Source organism: Perna viridis, chromosome 4 (assembly GCF_037379345.1).
Source record: "Perna viridis isolate PV_CMFRI_1.1 ecotype Kerala chromosome 4, ASM3737934v1, whole genome shotgun sequence".
In the NCBI taxonomy this organism is placed as follows: domain Eukaryota; kingdom Metazoa; phylum Mollusca; class Bivalvia; order Mytilida; family Mytilidae; genus Perna; species Perna viridis.
Window position 1 is genome coordinate 2,128,220 of NC_142448.1, and position 24,305 is coordinate 2,152,524.

Here is a 24,305-nt window from a genome sequence, read left to right on the forward strand (position 1 = left end):
TATCTTCCAGTAGCCATCTTAAAAAAGACTGAAATGGCTTCAATGTGTAAATATAATCCTCCTTAATTCATGACCTAGTAGTACACTTCTACATCATGCAAGTTTTTATCTGCTATAATTAATTCCTTTTGGAAAAGGTTTCCTCCCTTTACAAAAGTCAGAATTCATAATCATTCTACACAAAATTTGGCCTATAACTAACTTCTTACTAAGTAAATTTAATCAAAATATCTTATAAATTATCTAATATTAAATCACTGTATAATTTTCTGGAATGATGATAACAATCAATCAAAACCTTGAATAAGACTTTTAATTGATGGACCAATACATAACTTAACTTCAAAAAGCAAAATACTGTCACCTTCAGATTTCTGAGACTGTGTACCCAGCCTGACAGTAATCTTCAGACTTATGAGACTATGTGCCCAGCCTGACAGTAATGTTCAGATTTCTGAGACTGTGTGCCCAGCCTGACAGTAATGTTCAGATTTCTGAGACTGTGTACCCAGCCTGACAGTAATCTTCAGACTTCTGAGACTGTGTGCCCAGCCTGACAGTAATGTTCAGATTTCTGAGACTGTGTACCCAGCCTGACAGTAATCTTCAGACTTCTGAGACTGTGTGCCCAGCCTGACAGTAATGTTCAGATTTCTGAGACTGTGTACCCAGTCTGACAGAAATCAGACACCCAACTGACTTATAGAGTTCTTATTTCTTAATTTTTGCCTGCTACAATGTGCTACAACCAACATGCTAAACAACACTTTGTTCATCTAAAGCCAGAAATAGCTTGCCACAGTATTACAATACCTTGTGATAATTCTCCTTTGTCTTAATCTTAATAAAGTAAAATAATGTAATTCTATCTTAAAATTTATTTATAAATTAGTAATAAATGATATGAATTTCATGAGTTGTTATAAAAATTGTTAATAACAATATATTCTACTTTTAAATTTCTGATCAGATTTATGTTCTACTATTATCAGAACTGTGACATAGAACTATAAAGGTTAAGTTTTCTGACAGGATTATTGAGAGAGTTTGCAAGCTGTAAAATCAATTTGTTCCATAAATTTGCATCTAAACACACTTATACTTCTTATAATAACACATCTTTATAATTGAAGAGTGATTACTAGAGAGATTACCTTCTTTAGGAGTAACATTTGCTCCACTTCTTGTATTAAGACGATTATCAGCTTGGGACATGGCTGTTTGCTTTTCTTTCTTTTTTTGTCTGACTTTCTGTAATTTCTTTAACAAGTATGCTTTATCTTTTCCTTCCTACAAATATGAGATAAGTATTCTTATTTTTTAATGAAATATTAAATTGATTGATTTTTTTTTCAGGTAATGGCCAATAATTTATATACTTTTATGACTCTTTCAGTCACTTTCATAAAACATTTATTAAAAAATATAATTTGCATAGAACTTCAAAGGAAGCTTTGATGAATAAAAATTCAAAAAAAAGAAACCAATTCAAAATCTTCCAAATGACCTGTGTCTTAATGAATTAAACAAACCAAACCTTTTCATTAAACACAACAGTATAACCAAAGCTTTGATAGTGATAGATTATCTTTAACAATCAAATGATACAATATATACAAACCATTGTCAGCTGGTGTCGGAGTAGTTTAACCATTTCTTTATGTCCTATCATAACTATTCTCATGTAATAAGTACCAACACTGGAAATATAAATAACATCTTATATCAGTTTTATAAAGTGAATATAAAGAAAATTTGAGAAGTCAATAATAAATCAAGTAAAGCAGAGACATCAAATTTCTTCAGTGAATTGTGCACACAGTTAACGAATTAGAGTGTAATAAAAACCATTCATTTGTTAAAATTGTTGATTATTTTCCTTGGAAGAAATCTAGTTACAGCAAAATTAAGAAATATTTTTCTAACAAAAGAAAGATACCAAATGATAAATTAATGGGACAAAAATTACAGGGACCACAAAATTTCAAACCCATGGTATCCTAGTGCAACCATTAATTTGGGGAAAAAAATCCAAAACCAGAAGACTAAGGTACAATCTTACCACAAGAATACAAGGACTCCAAATATTACCCCTGGTGATGATATAATTCTTATAAATTGATGTAGACCGTAATACTCCGCCTTCCAACTATCAACAAGATCAGTCACTATACCATAGGCTTTGTCCTGGCTACTAAATGGCCCACAATGTGAACTTGGTTTGATTCTGAAAATATAGGGTAATTATGTATCAAATTCTAGAACTAATACATATAAAACAAATATACCTCATCTCCTGTCTAACCAAACTTGACATTTTATAAGCAACTCAGCGTATGTTTCTAGAAAAGCAAAGGACCCTTTCCCTACCGGTGGACCTGGTCCAAGCACCTAGTTTTTGGTAGAGTTTGAGTTGCTCATTTGCTTTTGTTTTTTTTTATTTTAACTTTTCATTTTGTTTCTTTCAAGTTCTTTGTTGTGTATGTGTTTTCACTGTCTAGTTTTAAACCTTGGATTATTTTCTTTTGATTTCTGCTCAAATCTTGGTTCCCTTTATTACTTTTACTAAGTATAGCAAACTTAAATAATTCATAAAAGAGCAATATATCAAAAATCTAAGCAATGCCTCAAACTGAAGCTGAGAAATCTGACACACAAATATGTGACGGGAAGCCAAGTGACTGAGTTGGGTATATATGAACATGGTATTACTAGTATTTAGTTGTCTAGAGATATCAGTTTTACTCACGTTATTATACCCACTGCAACAGCAACAGTTGTCAACAAAAAAAAGAAAAATAAGAAACCAAGGAAGATTGTATGTGTTCTGGTAGCCCTCCATGCCTTAGATGATGGTCGACAGTTCTGTAGGACACTGAGCTGAAAATCAATATAACAATTTTTACTAAAGAACAAGACCCATACATGTATGGACCTGTGTCACCATCATATATTTGTCTGCAAATAAGTATCTTCAATATTTATATAAACACTGAGCAAGTAAAAATTAGAAATAATGTGAACAAACTAACACAGAGAATACCCAGCTTCAAACAGACTCAAATGTAAAACCTTTAATTTGGATTTGAAAAAAACAACATTGTGGGTTACATATTTCCTAAATTATGTCCAGATAATATACTGCTGAAAAAAAATTGCTAACCTCAACTTGCTAAAAATATAGGAAAACTTAATCAAATTTCTCCATAATAGGAAGTAAACTTCTTCAATATGTTTATAAACATAGTGCAAAGTTTAAATGGTATACTAGCATTGGATGTTGCATCCTTTTATTTCAAATAACACCACAAGGCAGCTTGACACAAGTCAGACAAGAGTGCCTCACATATTACCCATCTTATATTAAAATTTGACAACATATCTTCAAACAGAAAGAAGGTATTGGATGAGTAAAAAATGGAATACCACTATAATATAGGAAATTAATCATTTGGACAAAAAATATTGGGGGATTTGAAGTTTAAAATAAAAGTATGAAGAAAATCATGCTTTTTTTTTGACATTGACAGAAAAAGAAAACCACTTGAATAAAACATACGAAAAAATCCACAGCAGGAAATGTATCATTGATTGAAAAAATCCACAGCAGGAAATGTATCATTGATTCTTCATGTGAAGAAATACAATGAAAATAAGAGGTTTGACAGAGTACCAGTTATAAGAGGTTTGACAGAGTACCAGTTATAAGAGGTTTGACAGAGTACCAGTTATAAGAGGTTTCACAGAGTACCAGTTATAAGAGGTTTCACAGAGTACCAGTTATAAGAGGTTTCACAGAGTACCAGTTATAAGAGGTTTGACAGAGTACCAGTTATAAGAGGTTTCACAGAGTACCAGTTATAAGAGGTTTCACAGAGTACCAGTTAAGTTGAATTTTATGAAAAAAAAAATTCAAATCAATGAGTCTCACAGGTTGGCACGGTCTCATATCTTATATTTATTATAACACAATATTAATAGTATACAGTTACTATAGCAACCTTTCATTACTTACCACTTTGACATAAAACAGTATAAATAATTTAACAATCATCATTACTGAGAGAAGTGGAGAATAAAATGTACCCATCCTGAAAAATAAAGACAGATTATCCACAGATTACAAAGTAGTGGTATAAAACTAAACAAAAAAATAAATAAACATAAAAAATAAGTTGAATAACAAGAAACAATATGTAAATATTAAATTTACTTAGATTCAAAACTGTTAATGATTTTCATAATCATTCAAAATTATCAAAAAGTTAAAATAGTTTTCAAACTTGCATAATTATTGAAGATAACACCAGTGAACACTTACCAACATAATGCCTGAGAGTATATAAGATCTAAGGTGTTTCTTCCAATGTCAAATTCTGGTTCCTTTAACTTCTCAGAACAGCAGTACTTAGCCATGATTCTACAAAGAACCATTAATGTTTAAGTATGATATACTTATATCTTATAGAAATGCTAAGAAAAGTAACAGAAAGGCATTTGAATTCTTGTATTTTACAACAGTTTCTAAACAAAACGGTCACTTCTCTACAAGACCCTTTTCCTGAATGAGTAAATATCATACTATGGATTTGGAAGTGGCAATATTTATTTTCTTGTGAAAAATATAAAAGCAAAAATTAAAAATTTGTTGTTTTTTTCCTAACAAGAATGTAGCAGAGTTCGCCTGAATATTGCAAACAAATCTTGACAATTTAAATATGGTATAATAATACAAATCACAATTATGAAAGCATCCAATAATTCTTGGTACATTATTTTCTTTAAAGGCCCAGATCAACAAATTCAGATGAAATCTCTATATGTAATGTACCCCCTTCCTGGAAGATCTACGAAAAAAGTTAGTTTGTGTACTAAACATGCATTGGGAAGTGAGGAAAAATCAGCAGAAGACCACATGTAGATGAAAGGATCCCAGGAAATTCCCTGAAATGCATATCATTTTGTTGTCTTTTGTTGACAACTTAGGTTCTGGTTCCTGAAAAAGGAAATGTCTCCAGAAAAAAAATCTAGAAACTTACTGTTTTGTTGTACACTGCACACTGAAAACCCCTTGTTGGTACAAAGAAAAGTTGAAAAAAGAGTGGGAATTACACAGAAGAATATGGTAATTTAAATTAAAACACTAAATACCTGTGAATAAATTCCAGGAAAAATGTAGCACCAAGTATAAAGAAGAAATCAACAAGAACCAGTCTGTAAAGCTCATTACCAACTCTGGTCTCCCAACACTGAAAACATACAGGTAGAATGTGTATGATATCTTATATGGAGAAGAAAATATGCTATAAAGACACAATCTGGCAATATACACTGAAGCTCAACCTTCTTTGTATGTTGCAAATACATGTAAAGAAACTGTCAATGGTAAGAGAAAACATGTCCATGGTTATGAGCACCACTAATCAATATCCTGAAATTTGGCAGATTGAAATTCAAAAAATCATTTTTTATGGTTATGATATTGCATGGTTTTCTTTATGTATTCATACAAATTTTTCCTAGCTGTCAATTCCAAAAGTAATTGCATTAAATTGCATAACACCATAAACATCAGGCAATCACAAAAATAAGGATTTGTTGGTTTACAGCATAGAATGTGCCACCATAACCTGCAAGCTTTATCCTTATAAAAACCATTAGCAAATTAACTTTTAATATTTATTAGTTACATATAACATTGTCAAACAAGTACAAGCAGTCATACTTGTATGACATTGTTGATTTAATTTCCAAACAACTGATTAACAACCAACAACACAAAACTTACATCTACTGTTTGTTCATTAGGAAGTTGTCTGAACCAGAAGGATACAAGTATACCAAGTAATGCTCCCTTCAACAGCATTGTCCTGAAAGGAATGAGATAATCAAAATTCAATTATTTATTCCAAGACATTTTGAAAAAAAAACCTGCCAAAAAATTCTCTACCAGTATTGTGCAATTCAAGGTCATTAAATTATATTGTGGCAAAAATAATAAAGAGAGTTGTCATAATCATACGTATATGTTATTCCAAAATGGAAGAATGGAGAATTTATACATTCTACATGTCTTACTTAGTCAACACACGCATAATAGGGGTAAACATGTCCCAATTAGTCAAACACCTCTCATAAGAGTAAACATGTCCTAATTAGTCAACACACACCTCATAGGGGTAAACAAGTCCTAATTAGTCAACACACACCTCATAAGGGTAAATAAGTCCTAATTAGTCAACACACGCCTCATAAGGGTAAACATGTGATAATTAGTCAATACATGCTTCATAAGGGTAAACATGTCATAATTAGTCAACACAACCCTCATAAGGGTAAATGTCATAGTTAGTCAACACCTCTCGTAAGGGTAAACGTCATAATTCATCAATACATGCTTCATTAGGGTAAATCAGCAAGGACTTCTTGTATGTTTCAGTAAGTGATAAGTTTTAAGTAAAATGATGGAAATATTCCTTTATCTGATGAACTCTAGCAGACATGGCCAACCTCAGTATTGTCATTAACCCACTACTGTTACAATTTTGTCTTGTGTAGTGTTGTTGTAGTAATCTTATTTTTTCAACAATGATCAAAGATAACTAAGAAACTTACCTGAACATACCAAAGTACAACTCAGTCCTGGGTTTCTCATATTTCTCCAGGGAACCTATCCTAGTGAATATGAATGGGAAGACAAGATGTATTGCAGATATTACCAATGGCATAGCTAATTCTCCTAAAATAGGTACATCAGTCTAAAATGGAAAAAAAAAACAGAACAGTTTAGGTAGACATACTTATTATTTGAATATCTTCCCTTGTTTAGTATTTTAGATAAAAAGACGGACGATATATCTTATTAATCTTTTTACTCTGTGGCTTTAACATAAGAAAAGTATAATCCTCCAAAACAGCCTTTTAAAATGATCCACAGTAAGCACATCACCAGAAAGGTAGAAATGATTGTATGAAATGAATATGTTGACAAAGAAATGGTCTCATCAAGCAGGAAACATAAAAGAGTTGACTGTAATCACTAAGAAAGTGAACAAAAAATGAAGATGGCAAAGTATGCTTGTATACTTCATCACTGTGGGTTGTTGTCTCTGACATATTCGCCATATCTATTCTCATTATATTGTGCACTGTATTGCCAAAGCAGCGTACGATTTTCTGGAATAATAAGAAAGCCTGTAAACTAGTTAAAAATACAGACTTTAAACTAGAAAATCTGGGAGCAAAGCTGACTTGGTGATACCCCTTCTCAGATACCATATTGGAAAGCCAGTATTCTGAGTAAATTCAGCATTAAATGTGGAATTAAAGGAGAAGGAAGTCATTGTAACAGAACTTGAGGATATTAGACAAAGTGAGTCAGTTTAACACCTACCTGTGAAATTGTCCCTGTTACCTGTGAGAGTCCCTTTAACACCCGTTTCTTTAATACCTACCTATGAGAGTTCTTTAAATTGTTTCCTATTTATTTATTAATTTTATTTATTTATTTAATACCTACCCTTGAGAGATTCATTTTCATCATGTAGTAGATGAGATATCCAGATCCACCTATCATTCCTAACACAATAAGATTTGTGAGAGTTCTGATGAAGAACCATTTACAATGATCTGACAATTCCTTCTCTTTCACCTTCTTCTTTGTACCAGCTAAATATTCCTAATCAAGTAAAATGCACTAATTCATTAACAACCAAAAATACTACAAGGAAAGCTTCTTTAATGATATCTCCTGTCTTTTGTACATGAATACCAATATGATCTAATATTAATTGTGTTAGACACCAACACAGATGTTCCCAATGTTTTCCATTGTCACAAAGACTCCCAAAGTCAGTGTTCTACGGCTGTATTTTTTTCAAATTTTTATTTATAATTCATAAAGTTTTCGTCTGGCAGCAATCTTGGAATTACTCCCATTTTTCATTTTTTAATATGGCCTACTGAAAGCCCACGTGGATACCTAATTTTAACCTAGTATCAAAACTACAGTTGTTTCCCTATTTTTCATGAATTTTCTTGCTCTTTAATGCTTAAATGGTCACCACTTTTCAAAGCAGTGGTTTAACAAGTCAAAACTTTTTCAGGAACAATATATGCAGTGACACTCTAAAACTTTGTTACTGGTTAATATATTTTTAACATACATGAAATTAAAGGCCCAAGAGGCTATAAATCATCACCTGGATCTCATTTCTTTGCCTTATGTCAGGAAAAAACACTTTAAAAATTGAAAACTTTAGTTAAAAATGCTAATATTAGCAAGTAAAGAGCTTTGCAAAGTGCAGCACGATACAGCTGTAGCATTTTGAATTTGTTCACCAACAAAAGTTGGGGAAAGTATGGACACATTATTAATTTTTGACACACTTAAATATAGGGAACTACAGTTCATTATGGACACAACATAGCACAAATCCTACCTTCATTTCATTGAAAAAGCTCTTATGTTTTAGTTGACAGGCCTCTTGTGAAGTAATATTGTAATCCCAACCACAGAATACCCGACTGACATTATAGAACCCTGTTGTACTACTACCCTCCACATAATTCTTCTTATAGGACTTAGATATACTGGAAAAAGAAAAAAAATTATTCTGTTGATTGGATGTATAATAACTGAGATCACCACTCCTTGCCTGGTCATCATTAAGTTTGAAAGTACATATGTACTATAAAGTCTTATATACATATTTTATAGCAAGCAAATTGTTTTGAACATTTTCATTGCTCATTTTGAAAACATTACTCAGAAAAAACAACAGTGCGACAGAAAGATAGGCAGAACTACTGGCATATATCACCACCTTGTTGTGTGGTCACATAAATAATTAGTTTGTTTTTTTGGAATCTAGTAATTATTGACACATCATCATCTTACATAGTTTGTTTTTGAAATATGAAGAGAAACAACTTTCAAAAAATTTAGAAGATTCACAACTGACTCACAGGTAAAAACACAGAAAATAATCTGACACAACTCTGTAGAATATAATGAAGCAATTATTTCTTTATGTTGATGATTTTTTTACCTGAATGCCAGTATAAACAGACACAGTATATAGTAACCTCCACATGTAAAGAGGTAAGCATACTTCATATCATATTTAACATTGTTGGAATATGGCAATGCTATTGTCTGGTTTGTGTAGAATCCATAATACAATACTGTTTTATCAAAGTATCCCTGAAATAACAAAACACAAAGATGACACTGTCATTAAGTGTCAATACCTGTAAGAATCAGGTAGTATGTGAAACATGGTATAAAAAAAAACTATCACTTTGATAGTGTAATTTGACTATTTGCTCCATCAGAATCAAGGAAAATAGACAGGATTTTCCATATCATGCTGGACCATTGAGTTATAATTTCATTGAAATGCACTGAAAATGAACATTTCAAGGGCAGATAACTCCCTCAAAAACCTCATTTTTCTAAGATTCTATTGAAAAATGTATGAGTAAATCCAATGATGCAGAGATCAAATAATGGTCGTTTCAAATGGAGAAAGCATCATTGAGTAATACTTTATTGTCAGATTGTTGGGGTATTGACATGCATGTTTCTGATTTTTCCTATTTTGCCTGATTCTAACAAACACTTACACTTAAAACACATCTGTATTCTTAACATACCTATGATATATTGAAATCCTGGAAAAGAATGTAGTGAACAAATTTAAAATCTGAACTAAATTCAGATGGAACTGTCATAATTGACAAAGATTTGTTATGATGAAAAGAAAGCATGAGAAAACCTAGATCTCAGTTTTATGTTATATTAGTTCAATCTAAATCAAATTTACACATTTTTTCTACAAGCATGAATAAAACACGATTATCATACTGGCCAAACTTCATTCTGATATTCCCATTGTCAAGTATCTGAGTACTTACAGCTCCAGTGAGTAGTTCAGCTCCAGAGAAAGATGTTCTATTCGCTGTTGGTGAAGTACCATTTGGCAGATTGTATGTAAATAAGATCTGTGGAAACACCACAAACCCAAAAGTTAATATGAACACAGGAATGTTCAGTAAGAAAATCCACTTTAAAAACAAGAAGTATGAAGTGACTCCAGTTCCAAAATGTCCCTCAACCTTCTTCATTAAACTTCTCCATAATTCCAGTGAATATGCAAACTCTTTAATGTTGTTCTTAAAATGCATCCAAGTCTACAAGAGCAAATTTTAAATAAGTCAAATAAGAAAGAAACAAAAGTATCACAAAATATATCTATTTACTAAATATTTTGAATGTCTGAATTTTTACCTACTTAACAAGAATAAAAATATTTGCAGAGCGCAGCATATGACCACAATGATCAAATCCTGAACAGTTGGGGAAAGGTGTGGACACAATTTAAGTTTTTGACACACTAAAAACATAGGAAATACAATTCATCATGGAGACAACAACTGGTTAGGACACCTTATTGCACAAAATTTGAAATTCAAATAAAAATTTTCAAAAACGTCAATTTTTTTTGGGAGGTAGCCCCTTTGACCCTTTATAACATGAAAAACCATAAGACATATCTGAAATCTGATTGAAAATGCAGGCAGGGATTTTTATAAAGAACACAAGAAATTTTTTTTTTTAATTGGACCAAAAATAAAAAAGTGGAATTTTTTTAGGTGTGGCCGCTTTGACCCCTTATAAATTGAAAACAGTGCAAAACAGATCAAATTTGCTGATACATTTGTTAACCAGAATTAAATAATGAACAAATAAAAAAGGAATTATCAAAATAGGAAGAAAAACAAACATTCTACAAGGATTTTAATAAAACACCTATTTTAACCTTTTTGGCCCCTTATTCTAAAAAAGTGGGGGACACAAACTCCTTCCTTTAGTGGTTAGTAAAAATCATATCAAAATTTCATAACAACTGGTCAACCATAACTCAGGAAAACCAAGTGTCTACAGGGGGAAACGAAATGGGTGACAACCGGGCCATACCAATATACAACTGGAAATTTTTTTGTGGTTGTATAAAAACTGCAAGCAATGCTCACTAAATGGATAACCCCTGCTCCCCCACTCCATAACATACATGTTTCCCCCACTCCCCTACTCCATAACATGCATGTTTCCCCCATTCCCCCACTCCATAACATGCATGTTTCCCCCATTCCCTCACTCCATAACATGCATGTTTCTCCCATTCCCCCACTCCATAACATGCAGGTTTCCCCCATTCCCCCACTCCATAACATGCATGTTTCCCCCATTCCCCCACTCCATAACATGCAGGTTTCCCCCCATTCCCCCACTCCATAACATACATGTTTCCACCTCCAAATTGATTTGGATCAAAATCTTAAATGGGAGACAACCCATGGGAATAAAAGTTCTGTGAAAGTTTCATTTAATTAGATGTAGTTACAGAAAAGATTGATCCCAATATTCATAAATGACTACCCAGTAAGTCCATGTTTTGCTTATGTGGAACCCCCTAGTTGATTTGGATAAATCTAAAAAATAAGAGATGCACAATGGGAATATGTAATAAAGATTCTATGAAAGTTTCATTAAATTCCATTCAAGGAGGAGTTATGGATAGAAGATGGATACCAAGTTACCAAATTGATGGACAGGACAAAAGATAGGTACCCCTATCACTATATACATTACACTTTACACGTGGGGAATATAACAAAAGCTGCCAATGCTTATATGTTAATGTAATGTGCCATCATGCCATATATATATGCCCTTGAATGGTTTATCAAAAGGAGTAGCTAATTATACCATAATTCCATAATTTCATAAATTTACCATCCAACACCTTATTTCATATGTGTAAATAAACTTACTATTCCAACACTGTACTTCATACGTTTCCATGTGCTTATCTTTGTATGACTTTTTTTTCTACTTAAAGTTCTCTGTTTCCTTGTTTCTGACACTTTCTGCCTAGTTATAAAATATTACAAGGAATAAGAATCAACAGACATATATAATATAAACAATGTCATCATATATACAGTGAAACCTGTCAATCAGCAAGGGTACTTCAGGTTTTGTTTGGTTTAGACAGGTGTTTGGTTTTCTCAGTTTCTTTTACAACCAGACAATTTTGGTTTTCTTAAAGGTCTCAAACTGTTAACAAGCAGAAATTTCATATTGCAAACAGACCAAGATTCATCTGTTTTGTTTATAATGTTATGACAAAGTCAGACTGTTCACTTGAAGATGTCTTTATAATGATTTTAATGACAATTTGTGATGAAAATTGGTCCGTACTTTAACCGGAAATTTACAAAAGATTTTAATACAATATCACGATGGACAGGTATTACGGTAGAAAAGTAAATAGATTTTCCAGTCACTTTGTTATGATTGTAAACTGAATTGGCTATACATGACAGAGAAGACATTTAAGAAGACGAAATGAAAAGATTGAAATGATATTTTAACCATATTATAAGGTAGAGAGATACAACTGAACTACTCAAGTGTAATCAATCAACCGCACATGTCCAAGATTGAAAAAAAAACATGATACTCTTTAAGACAGTTTACATGAATCAAAATTAATTTTACAAAGGATTTAAATTTAAATCAATGTTTTAATCAATTCATTCACCCACAATATACTTACCAGTTAGCAGTTCATTAATTACAGGCCAGTGATCAATCACCCCAAGTTATAATTTGGCTTCAGAGATGTCAAGGATCATTTAACAAATTCATTAACTTTTGACAGGGGTCTGTTTATACAGGTACAAAAATACTTATCAATTGACTGAAGAAATACAGTAAGGGTTTGGAATTCAGAATTGACAGGATTCGGTTTAGACAGGTAACATTACTACCATTTGAAGAGAAAAACCTACAGGACTTTAAAATTAGTTCTGTTTAGAGTGAAATTTGGTTTTCTCAGGGTTCAGTTTACACAGTTTTCACTGTATATAATTTATAAAGAAGATGTATTTTCAATAAGTGAAAAATAATCAAAAGTGGTAACGAATTGAGATATTGATTCAACTGACCAATAGTGAGAACTAAATATCAAATAAAGAGCAGTCAGTGCATGGTTATCCTAAAACACCTAAAACTTAAATAAATATTTATGACCACAGAGAGAACAGCTCAATCAGACCATCCCCATGAATAAAAGTACAAAGACATAAAGTCTTTTTGAGATATTGTGTGAAGTGTGATGGATGGATGTGTGAATGGAGGAACAGACAAGGCTAAACAAATAATATGTCCAGTCTATGAAGACAGGCATATCAGAAATGATTGTATGAATGGAGGAACAGACAAGGCTAAACAAATAATATGTCCAGTCTATGAAGACAGACATATCAGAAACGATTGTATGAATGGAGGAAAGCAAGGCTAAACAAATAATATGTCCAGTCTATGAAGACAGACATATCAGAAATGATTGTATGAATGGAGGAACAGCGAGGCTAAACAAATAATATGTCCAGTCTTTAAAGACAGACATATCAGAAACGATTGTATGAATGGAGGAACAGGCAAGGCTAAACAAATAATATGTCCAGTCTTTAAAGACAGACACATCAGAAACTACTGTATGAATGGAGGAACAGCGAGGCTAAACAAATAATATGTCCAGTCTTTAAAGACAGACACATCAGAAACTACTGTATGAATGGAGGAACAGCGAGGCTAAACAAATAATATGTCCAGTCTATGAAGACAGACATATCAGAAATGATTGTATGAATGGAGGAACAGCAAGGCTAAACAAATAATATGTCCAGTCTTTAAAGACAGACATATCAGAAACGATTGTATGAATGGAGGAACAGCGAGGCTAAACAAATAATATGTCCAGTCTTTAAAGACAGACACATCAGAAACTACTGTATGAATGGAGGAACAGCGAGGCTAAACAAATAATATGTCCAGTCTATGAAGACAGACATATCAGAAATGATTGTATGAATGGAGGAACAGCAAGGCTAAACAAATAATATGTCCAGTCTTTAAAGACAGACACATCAGAAACTACTGTATGAATGGAGGAACAGCGAGGCTAAACAAATAATATGTCCAGTCTATGAAGACAGACATATCAGAAATGATTGTATGAATGGAGGAACAGCAAGGCTAAACAAATAATATGTCCAGTCTTTAAAGACAGACACATCAGAAACTACTGTATGAATGGAGGAACAGCAAGGCTAAACAAATAATATGTCCAGTCTATGAAAACAGGCATATCAGAAACGATTGTATGAATGGAGGAACAGCGAGGCTAAACAAATAATATGTCAAGTCTTTAAAGACAGGCATATCAGAAACGATTGTATGAATGGAGGAACAGCAAGGCTAAACAAATAATATGTCCAGTCTTTAAAGACAGAGATATCAGAAAATATTGTATGAATGGAGGAACAGCAAGGCTAAACAAATAATATGTCCAGTCTATGAAGACAGACATATCAGAAATGATTGTATGAATGGAGGAACAGCAAGGCTAAACAAATAATATGTCCAGTCTTTAAAGACAGACACATCAGAAACGATTGTATGAATGGAGGAACAGCAAGGCTAAACAAATAATATGTCCAGTCTATGAAGACAGAGATATCAGAAAATATTGTATGAATGGAGGAACAGCAAGGCTAAACAAATAATATGTCCAGTCTTTAAAGACAGACATATCAGAAACGATTGTATGAATGGAGGAACAGGCAAGGCTAAACAAATAATATGTCCAGTCTATGAAGACAGACATATCAGAAATGATTGTATGAATGGAGGAACAGCAAGGCTAAACAAATAATATGTCCAGTCTTTAAAGACAGGCATATCAGAAACTATTGTATGAATGGAGGAACAGCAAGGCTAAACAAATAATATGTCCAGTCTTTAAAGACAGGCATATCAGAAACGATTGTATGAATGGAGGAACAGCAAGGCTAAACAAATAATATGTCCAGTCTTTAAAGACAGACATATCAGAAACGATTGTATGAATGGAGGAACAGCAAGGCTAAACAAATAATATGTCCAGTCTTTAAAGACAGACACATCAGAAACTACTGTATGAATGGAGGAACAGCAAGGCTAAACAAATAATATGTCCAGTCTATGAAGACAGACATATCAGAAACGATTGTATGAATGGAGGAACAGCAAGGCTAAACAAATAATACGTCCAGTCTTTAAAGACAGGCATATCAGAAATGATTGTATGAATGGAGGAACAGGCAAGGCTAAACAAATAATATGTCCAGTCTATGAAGACAGACATATAAGAAAATATTGTATGAATGGAGGAACAGGCAAGGCTAAACAAATAATATGTCCAGTCTTTAAAGACAGAGATATCAGAAACTAGTGTATGAATGGAGGAACAGCAAGGCTAAACAAATAATATGTCCAGTCTATGAAGACAGACAATCAGAAACTACTGTATGAATGGAGGAACAGCAAGGCTAAACAAATAATATGTCCAGTCTTTAAAGACAGAGATATCAGAAAATATTGTATGAATGGAGGAACAGCAAGGCTAAACAAATAATATGTCCAGTCTTTAAAGACAGGCATATCAGAAATGATTGTATGAATGGAGGAACAGGCAAGGCTAAACAAATAATATGTCCAGTCTATGAAGACAGACATATCAGAAAATATTGTATGAATGGAGGAACAGCAAGGCTAAACAAATAATATGTCCAGTCTTTAAAGACAGAGATATCAGAAACTACTGTATGAATGGAGGAACAGCAAGGCTAAACAAATAATATGTCCAGTCTATGAAGACAGAGATATCAGAAAATATTGTATGAATGGAGGAACAGCAAGGCTAAACAAATAATATGTCCAGTCTTTAAAGACAGACATATCAGAAACGATTGTATGAATGGAGGAACAGCAAGGCTAAACAAATAATATGTCCAGTCTATGAAGACAGAGATATCAGAAAATATTGTATGAATGGAGGAACAGCAAGGCTAAACAAATAATACGTCCAGTCTATGAAGACAGACATATCAGAAACGATTGTATGAATGGAGGAACAGCGAGGCTAAACAAATAATATGTCCAGTCTATGAAGACAGAGATATCAGAAAATATTGTATGAATGGAGGAACAGCAAGGCTAAACAAATAATACGTCCAGTCATTAAAGACAGACATATCAGAAACGATTGTATGAATGGAGGAACAGGCAAGGCTAAACAAATAATATGTCCAGTCTTTAAAGACAGGAATATCAGAAACGATTGTATGAATGGAGGAACAGCAAGGCTAAACAAATAATATGTCCAGTCTATGAAGACAGACATATCAGAAACGATTGTATGGACCTTTTAAAGACAGGCATATCAGAAATGATTGTATGAATGGAGGAACAGGCAAGGCTAAACAAATAATATGTCCAGTCTATGAAGACAGACATATAAGAAACTACTGTATGAATGGAGGAACAGCGAGGCTAAACAAATAATATGTCCAGTCTTTAAAGACAGGCATATCAGAAATGATTGTATGAATGGAGGAACAGCAAGGCTAAACAAATAATATGTCCAGTCTATGAAGACAGACATATCAGAAAATATTGTATGAATGGAGGAACAGCAAGGCTAAACAAATAATATGTCCAGTCTTTAAAGACAGGCATATCAGAAATGATTGTATGAATGGAGGAACAGGCAAGGCTAAACAAATAATATGTCCAGTCTATGAAGACAGACATATCAGAAAATATTGTATGAATGGAGGAACAGCAAGGCTAAACAAATAATATGTCCAGTCTTTAAAGACAGAGATATCAGAAACTACTGTATGAATGGAGGAACAGCAAGGCTAAACAAATAATATGTCCAGTCTATGAAGACAGAGATATCAGAAAATATTGTATGAATGGAGGAACAGCAAGGCTAAACAAATAATATGTCCAGTCTTTAAAGACAGACATATCAGAAACGATTGTATGAATGGAGGAACAGCAAGGCTAAACAAATAATATGTCCAGTCTATGAAGACAGAGATATCAGAAAATATTGTATGAATGGAGGAACAGCAAGGCTAAACAAATAATATGTCCAGTCTATGAAGACAGACATATCAGAAACGATTGTATGAATGGAGGAACAGCGAGGCTAAACAAATAATATGTCCAGTCTATGAAGACAGAGATATCAGAAAATATTGTATGAATGGAGGAACAGCGAGGCTAAACAAATAATACGTCCAGTCATTAAAGACAGACATATCAGAAACGATTGTATGAATGGAGGAACAGGCAAGGCTAAACAAATAATATGTCCAGTCTTTAAAGACAGGAATATCAGAAACGATTGTATGAATGGAGGAACAGCAAGGCTAAACAAATAATATGTCCAGTCTATGAAGACAGACATATCAGAAACGATTGTATGGACCTTTTATAAAGATTTTTATTGTATTATTGAAATTTCTTTTCTATTTGAGTTATGCAAAAAATGAACTACTGGAAGGTCAGAGTCATGTGGGTCAATTAGTGCAGATAGACTTACTTAATATGCTTTTTGTCAGTTAGATGATGGGAAGACATCCCACGGAGAACTTCATTTGTTCTCTCTTCTCCGTCTAATTCATCCATTAAATCTTCGTTTCGGGTCATGGTTGCTGTGAGCTCATCTGGCATTCTGTGATGATTACCTCGTAAAGACCCATGTAATGTTTTCCTTTGACTTTTCTTTCTATGTCTAATGGATTTACCAGTATCACTTACCAAACGATCTGAAATGAATAAAAAAAAACAATAAACCTACAATACTTTTAATGCTTTAGTAATAAATAAATGTTCCATCTTTTTTTTATGAGAAAGCCACAATAACCATATTAACAGGTACTACAGTGAAGTACTGTAAAGCAATAACTGTAATCATTTGTATAACTGTATCTATTTCAAAAGGCTCTCAAAGATCCTGAACCAGGCAAACCATGCCATATTTACTCGGTAAATAAAGGTACCATGCTTTGTTACCATGTTTGACCAGAAAATTGCTGAAAAAGAGCATATACCAATTAATGCTGTAAGTTCAACTTGGTACCTAAGGCACTGAAAAATGTTGGAAATGCCTTCAAAGTGTCTTTAGAAATGCTTGAATATGGCCGTTGAGAACAAATTTTCCTCATCACCATACAACTTAGAATCCCATGTTTCCTAGAGAAATTAGAAATCATTGAAATCCAAGCAACTGGTGAAAATAGCCACCTTAAAAATTTTCATGCAGCCAGTCAACTCAGAATATCATGTTTATCTTACGAGAAACTTTCATCTTCATTATACTTCAATAGTTGAGAAAAAATTAGCAAAAAAGGCATTTAAACCCCTATGTTCTATTTTTAGTAATGAGGACCATGTTTGTCAACTGATGAAAAATTTTAAACAATCAGTTTGTGCAGGATATTCTATGGAACAATTATGTCAACTTTCATTAAATTTTGTTGCACTGTTTCTAAGAAGATATTCAAAGTTGTACACATGAAAAACAAGAAAAAAAATCTGTTTCAAGGGCCTAACTCCTACATAGGGTGATGAATCATTTTGAATATTTCGGCATGGGATAGTGAACAATAATAACCTCTGTCAGAATTTTGCTTAAATCAAGGGCTTTCGAGTAATTTGCAAAAAACTAAAACAGCCATGTTTACAATCAGTTTGTGCAGGATACCCTAAGGAGCAATTATGCCATTTTTCATTAAATTTCGTCACACGGATTCAAAGAAGATTTTCAAAGTTATGAGGGTGAAAAACTACAAAAAAAATCTGTTTCAAGGGAAATAACTCCTACAACAAGAAATGAATCATTTTGAAAATCTTGGCATAGGTCCATCTCCTGATGATGAACAATTTCACATCCACCAAACTTCAACGGTTTTGAAGTTATTTGCAAAAAACTGTATTTTGACCCCTACGTTCTATTTTTAGGAACAGCAGCCATATCTTTTTAAGTTTCTAAAATTTTATACAATCAGTTTGTTATGGATACCCTAAGGAACAACCATGTCAAGTTTCATTCCAACTGGTCAAGCAGTTTCTGAAAAGAGGATGTTTGAAAAAAGCTAACGACGACAGACAATGATGGATGCAAAGTGATGACAATAGCTCATACAGCCTTTAGGCCAGGTGAGCTAAACTAAAAATTTAGTACCAAGTTGCCTGCTGGGTAATTCACTGATTAATTCTGCAGCATCCCTTCCTGATCCATATCTTGCCCAGCTATGTGAACTGCCAGTGGCAGCTTCGTCTGCAGAATGTCGCCTCTCCATTGGAATTCTGTGCCCCATGTCAACAACAAAGGGATGACTTCCATCTCTACCAATACTCTCATCCAAATATCCTGGATTAACTACAATGTAGATATCACTGTTAAAATGTTCCCTTAATGTCATGTTATACAATAAAGACAGTAACTTTGGTTTCTACAATTATAGCACATAATGGAAGTACATGTATGTTCACTAACAATGGAAGAAAATTTATATTCAATTTTACTGTAGGATTCTTATGTCTAATAAAAGAATTGTTTTTCTTTACAATTCCTTCTAAAACAGTGTCACCTCCTATTGTAAAAACATATATAATGTGTGTGAAACAACAATTTACCCTGAGAGAGCTCTACAACTTCATTCCCATCATCCCAGGAACGACCACGTTGAGGATTCCTTGACATTATATTATATTATATTGTATCATAGTCACATGGCTAACCTATAATGAAATAAAGAACTATTTGATCACAGTTATCTTACAAAAGTCGAATAAATAGATTTCATAATTTGAATGACGTTAGTTTTGAAATGGCAATAACCAATACATAATGTAAAATGCCTGTAGTTTTTAGCCAGCCTACTTTATTAGCAGAAGAACTAATTAAAACTTGATAACCACCGGCTTTCCCTACAGAATATTCTTGACATCCCTCTCTCCCTCTACTAACACTCTCAGTAAAACAAATTCCCTGCACTTACACTCTCAGTAAAACTGATTTCCTGTACTTACACACTCAGTAAAATAGATTCCCTGTACTTGTATTCTCGGTAAAACTGATTCCCTGTACTAACACTCTCAGTAAAACAGATTCCCTGCACTAACACTCTCGGTAAAACTGATTCCCTGTACTAACACTCTCAGTAAAACAGATTCCCTGCACTAACACTCTCAGTAAAACTGATTCCCTGTACTAACACTCTCGGTAAAACAGATTCCCTGTACTAACACTCTCAGTAAAACTGATTCCCTGTACTAACACTCTCGGTAAAACAGATTCCCTGTACTAACACTCTCAGTAAAACTGATTCCCTGTACTAACACTCTCAGTAAAACAGATTCCCTGCACTAACACTCTCGGTAAAACTGATCCTCTGCACTAACACTCTCAGTAAAACAGATTCCCTGTACTTGTATTCTCAGTAAAACAGATTTCCTGTACTTACACTCTCAGTAAAATATGTCCTCATATAGAAACCTTTTCTCAACAAGTATAATGTTTACATACAGTTCTATAAATACTCTAAGAATTTAAATGTTGGATTGACCAGTACATCACGATTCTGTTACACACCCTATTCTTACCTGTACCAGGGAAAATATCCCAAATCATTGTAAATAGTTTAAATGGACTGGTTAAAGACATCATACATTAGAATGTAGGCCTTTACTTCCTTAATAGAACACCGGTTTTTATTTGATAAATATCAATAAATCTTAGTACATACTGTTATTGGAAACCATAATGACAGGTTAAAAGGATAACTTTATACCAACTATTGGTCTTTGTAATATTAAACAAAATTATTTTACAAAATTTAAAAAAAAATTATCTCCTAATCAATACACATGTAAAAAGTGAACTGAAGAAAAAAATTGGGGAAAATGTTGGTGTACTTAAATTCAGATGCTATAAATACCATGAAATTATATAACTTTCCACAGGGTTTGTATAATACTAAACATAAAGTAGCATATATTGCCATGCTAGGTATACCCCACTAGTATGGCAATCCAACCCATAAAGATATTGGATAGCCATCAAATTGAATACAAAATTTGCCCCATCAATATCAAAATTTAAAATCAATCCGTCCAATGGAAGCTGAGATTTTTCCTTAACATTCACACAGTGAAAAATTGCAAAGTCCCACAAAACAAATTTGATATCAGACATTCACCAAAATTAGTTACAAAATGTACAATATATGGCCCATATAAAATATAAATCCATCCACTATTGAGATAATTGCAAAGAAATTTGGATGGAATGACAGACAGAATGATGGGTGGTTGTAAAAGTTTATTCCAATATGCCACTCTTTGAGTAGGGGTATAACAAGCCTCTCCCTTACAGTTCACAAAACTTATACTACACAGCAAGCCTCTCTCTTACAGTTCACAAAGCTAATACTACACAGCAAGCCTCTCTCTTACAGTTCACAAAGCTAATACTACACAGCAAGCCTCTCTCTTACAGTTCACAAAACTAATACTACACAGCAAGCCTCTCTCTTACAGTTCACAAAACTAATACTACACAGCAAGCCTCTCTCTTACAGTTCACAAAACTAATACTACACAGCAAGCCTCTCTCTTACAGTTCACAAAACTAATACTACACAGCAAGCCTCTCCCTTACAGTTCACAAAGCTAATACTACACAGCAAGCCTCTCTCTTACAGTTCACAAAACTAATATTACACAGCAAGCCTCTCCCTTACAGTTCACAAAACTAATACTACACAGCAAGCCTCTCCCTTACAGTTCACAAAACTAATACTACACAGCAAGCCTCTCCCTTACAGTTCACAAAACTAATACTACACAGCAAGCCTCTCTCTTACAGTTCACAAAACTAATACTACACAGCAAGCCTCTCTCTTACAGTTCACAAAGCTAATATTACACAGCAAGCCTCTCTCTTACAGTTCACAAAGCTAATACTACACAGCAAGCCTCTCCCTTACAGTTCACAAAACTAATACTACACAGCAAGCCTCTCCCTTACAGTTCACAAAACTAATACTACACAGCAAGCCTCTCTCTTACAGTTCACAAAACTAATACTACACAGCAAGCCTCTTCCTTACAGTTCACAAAACTAATACTTCACTGCAAGCTTCTTCCTTACAGTTTTGGAGAACAATGTTTTAACAATACTGCAGTAAAAATATAATTGGTGATGAGTATTATTACTTACTCAAATGTAAAAGTTTCAAAATAGATAGGAGAGAGTGTATTGATAGTAAATACCAGTACATTATTAATTGTAACACATTAAATTTCAATGCTCTTATGAATGTACATGTATTAAAAATAAGTCTGAATGAAAAAAAAATAGTATATTTATCAGGACTTTAAAATTTTTCTTTGTTTTTTTTTTTTATTTTGTCAGCACACAACTGATTTACCAAACTTATTGTATGTAATTGTTTTATTGTACTGTCTGTATTCCATTGCTTCTTCTTTGGTTTAACAGAATAAAACATATTATATAGTCATTTATAAGACCTTCATCACCCATGTCAAAAATAAATCTCAGTATAATCTTTCATTGGGTTTATCATGGATCCTTGTGGACTTGTGTAAGTCTTAGTAGCAAAAGTATTTAACAGCTAATCACTTTCAGTAGTTTAACATGTATATAAGAATACTTTGTCTATTTTTCATACAGTTTTTAAAGTTTAGGGAAAAGCCAGAAAATCACACCTAAATCAATTTGAGAATCTGGTCTTTAAAAGTTCACAAAACTGGGAAAACATATGCTATAAAATACATGTATGGTTAATTATATGAAATAATATTCACACATACAATTAAAACCAATCAAATTTAATCAAATCAAAGTTCAGATTTAATTATATGATTTAATCATGACCATTTGTTTGTAATCAATCATGTCAACAAGTTCAGATCTGATTAGTTGTAGCCAGATCAACTAAAAGGTGGGTGAAATAAAAATACTTCCATTTCCTGTGTAAAAGTGTACTTGCTAAAAGCATGAAAAGATTGGAGTGCTTTTTCTGATATTATTTTGCCTTTTTGGTAATGCACAAAACAGACAGTAACACAGCATATTGAAATAAGAGTATCATAACTGTAATTGAAGATGCCACTTTTTGTAAGTACACGTATATCTATCTTGGGTAATTTGTGCATAATTTTATCACTCAGTGACTGAAATGATTAAAAGCATGACACAATTCAGCCACCTATTTTTTTTTAAACTTCCAGATAATTATCATGACTTTATTGCAGTTAATCTTTTATTATCTATTTAATGATAAGAATGCACTATAAGTGTAAACCTACAAAACATGATAAAAATCCTTGATTTAATTCAAGTTAGAAAACACCAGCATGTGATGTAACTGCCAAACAGTAGCTCTTAAGATCATTTTTGGGAAGACCATGGTCCACAGCTACATGTCATGAATTAAATCAATTATGATAAAAATTTCTATATAAAAGTATAAAAGACCCTCATATCTACATAAAATTGCTCTCCACTAGCAGTCACAAATTTTTTTGTGATAACTGCCTAACAGAAGTAAACTAGTGAATAATGTATTCTAATTTTGAAGAAAAATGAAATATACTACACTGTTGGAGCAAACATTGTGCTGAATTAGAAATCATTCAAGCAAGCTACTCTACATGTCAAAATAAGTATTTTAAAATTTTCACTGTTAAGGACAAATTATTTCTCAGAGGTGCATATAATTACAAAACTATGAAAATAAGCATTTTAAAACCAGTATATTTATGGTACTATTTCATTTCAAGCATTTTATTGTAAATCAAAACGATTGTACTTCAGGTGAGGCCTATATACATCGTATACTAAAACAAACATGTACAGGATGCAGCAATTACATAATTAACAAAATTGTACAAGATCAACAGTTCAAAAAAAATCCTTGATAAAATTAAACATTAACAAAAAACAAAACATTGAAGAAAACAGAAATTGTCAAAAGTAAATAGATATTTTTAAAAAGCTACTTACTTTAAAGAGATGTAACTATGGCAAAAAAAATAGTCTTGTTTCCTGCTACAAGCAAGAAAACTAGAGGCTCTAGAGAGCCTGAATCACTCACCTAATAAAAAAATAGTCTATATAGCCTTCTAAAGCTGGATTCTTGGCCTTACCATACTATTGTCACAAGAATAATTTAATCAATACAGAGCATCTTAGTTATCCACCCGATTTTCATATTATAAAATAAATCTCTAATTGTCATTTTTTTCTTCAAGGGCAATAACTCCAACACTGAGCAACAGATCTTTATGAAAATTTCAGCATAGG

At 32.9% G+C, this 24,305-nt stretch overlaps 1 protein-coding gene across 5 annotated transcripts in view; it reads right to left on the minus strand.

The window, feature by feature from the left end:
• The window catches only part of LOC148618423 (transmembrane channel-like protein 5), a 33,644-nt gene that overhangs the window by 3,507 nt on the left and 5,832 nt on the right, over positions 1 to 24,305 (minus strand). For 2 of the 5 annotated variants that reach the window (XM_088577333.1, XM_088577336.1), the window contains exons 2-18: positions 19,610 to 19,714; positions 19,155 to 19,352; positions 17,511 to 17,736; positions 11,839 to 11,938; positions 9,919 to 10,194; positions 9,051 to 9,205; positions 8,442 to 8,592; positions 7,520 to 7,678; positions 6,616 to 6,758; positions 5,789 to 5,870; positions 5,152 to 5,249; positions 4,322 to 4,420; positions 4,016 to 4,091; positions 2,750 to 2,880; positions 2,063 to 2,227; positions 1,622 to 1,700; positions 1,155 to 1,290 (exon numbers count right to left, since the gene is read on the minus strand). In XM_088577333.1, coding sequence (XP_088433459.1) covers positions 1,155 to 1,290; positions 1,622 to 1,700; positions 2,063 to 2,227; positions 2,750 to 2,880; positions 4,016 to 4,091; positions 4,322 to 4,420; positions 5,152 to 5,249; positions 5,789 to 5,870; positions 6,616 to 6,758; positions 7,520 to 7,678; positions 8,442 to 8,592; positions 9,051 to 9,205; positions 9,919 to 10,194; positions 11,839 to 11,938; positions 17,511 to 17,736; positions 19,155 to 19,352; positions 19,610 to 19,676 — 2,341 coding nt within the window. In that variant the 5' untranslated portion in view covers positions 19,677 to 19,714. Of the gene's footprint in view, positions 1 to 813; positions 841 to 1,154; positions 1,291 to 1,621; positions 1,701 to 2,062; positions 2,228 to 2,749; positions 2,881 to 4,015; positions 4,092 to 4,321; positions 4,421 to 5,151; positions 5,250 to 5,788; positions 5,871 to 6,615; positions 6,759 to 7,519; positions 7,679 to 8,441; positions 8,593 to 9,050; positions 9,206 to 9,918; positions 10,195 to 11,838; positions 11,939 to 17,510; positions 17,737 to 19,154; positions 19,353 to 19,609; positions 19,715 to 20,005; positions 20,031 to 20,439; positions 20,573 to 24,305 lie in introns of those variants that run through there. The other 3 variants (XM_088577337.1, XM_088577334.1, XM_088577335.1) reach the window with 3 other exon arrangements.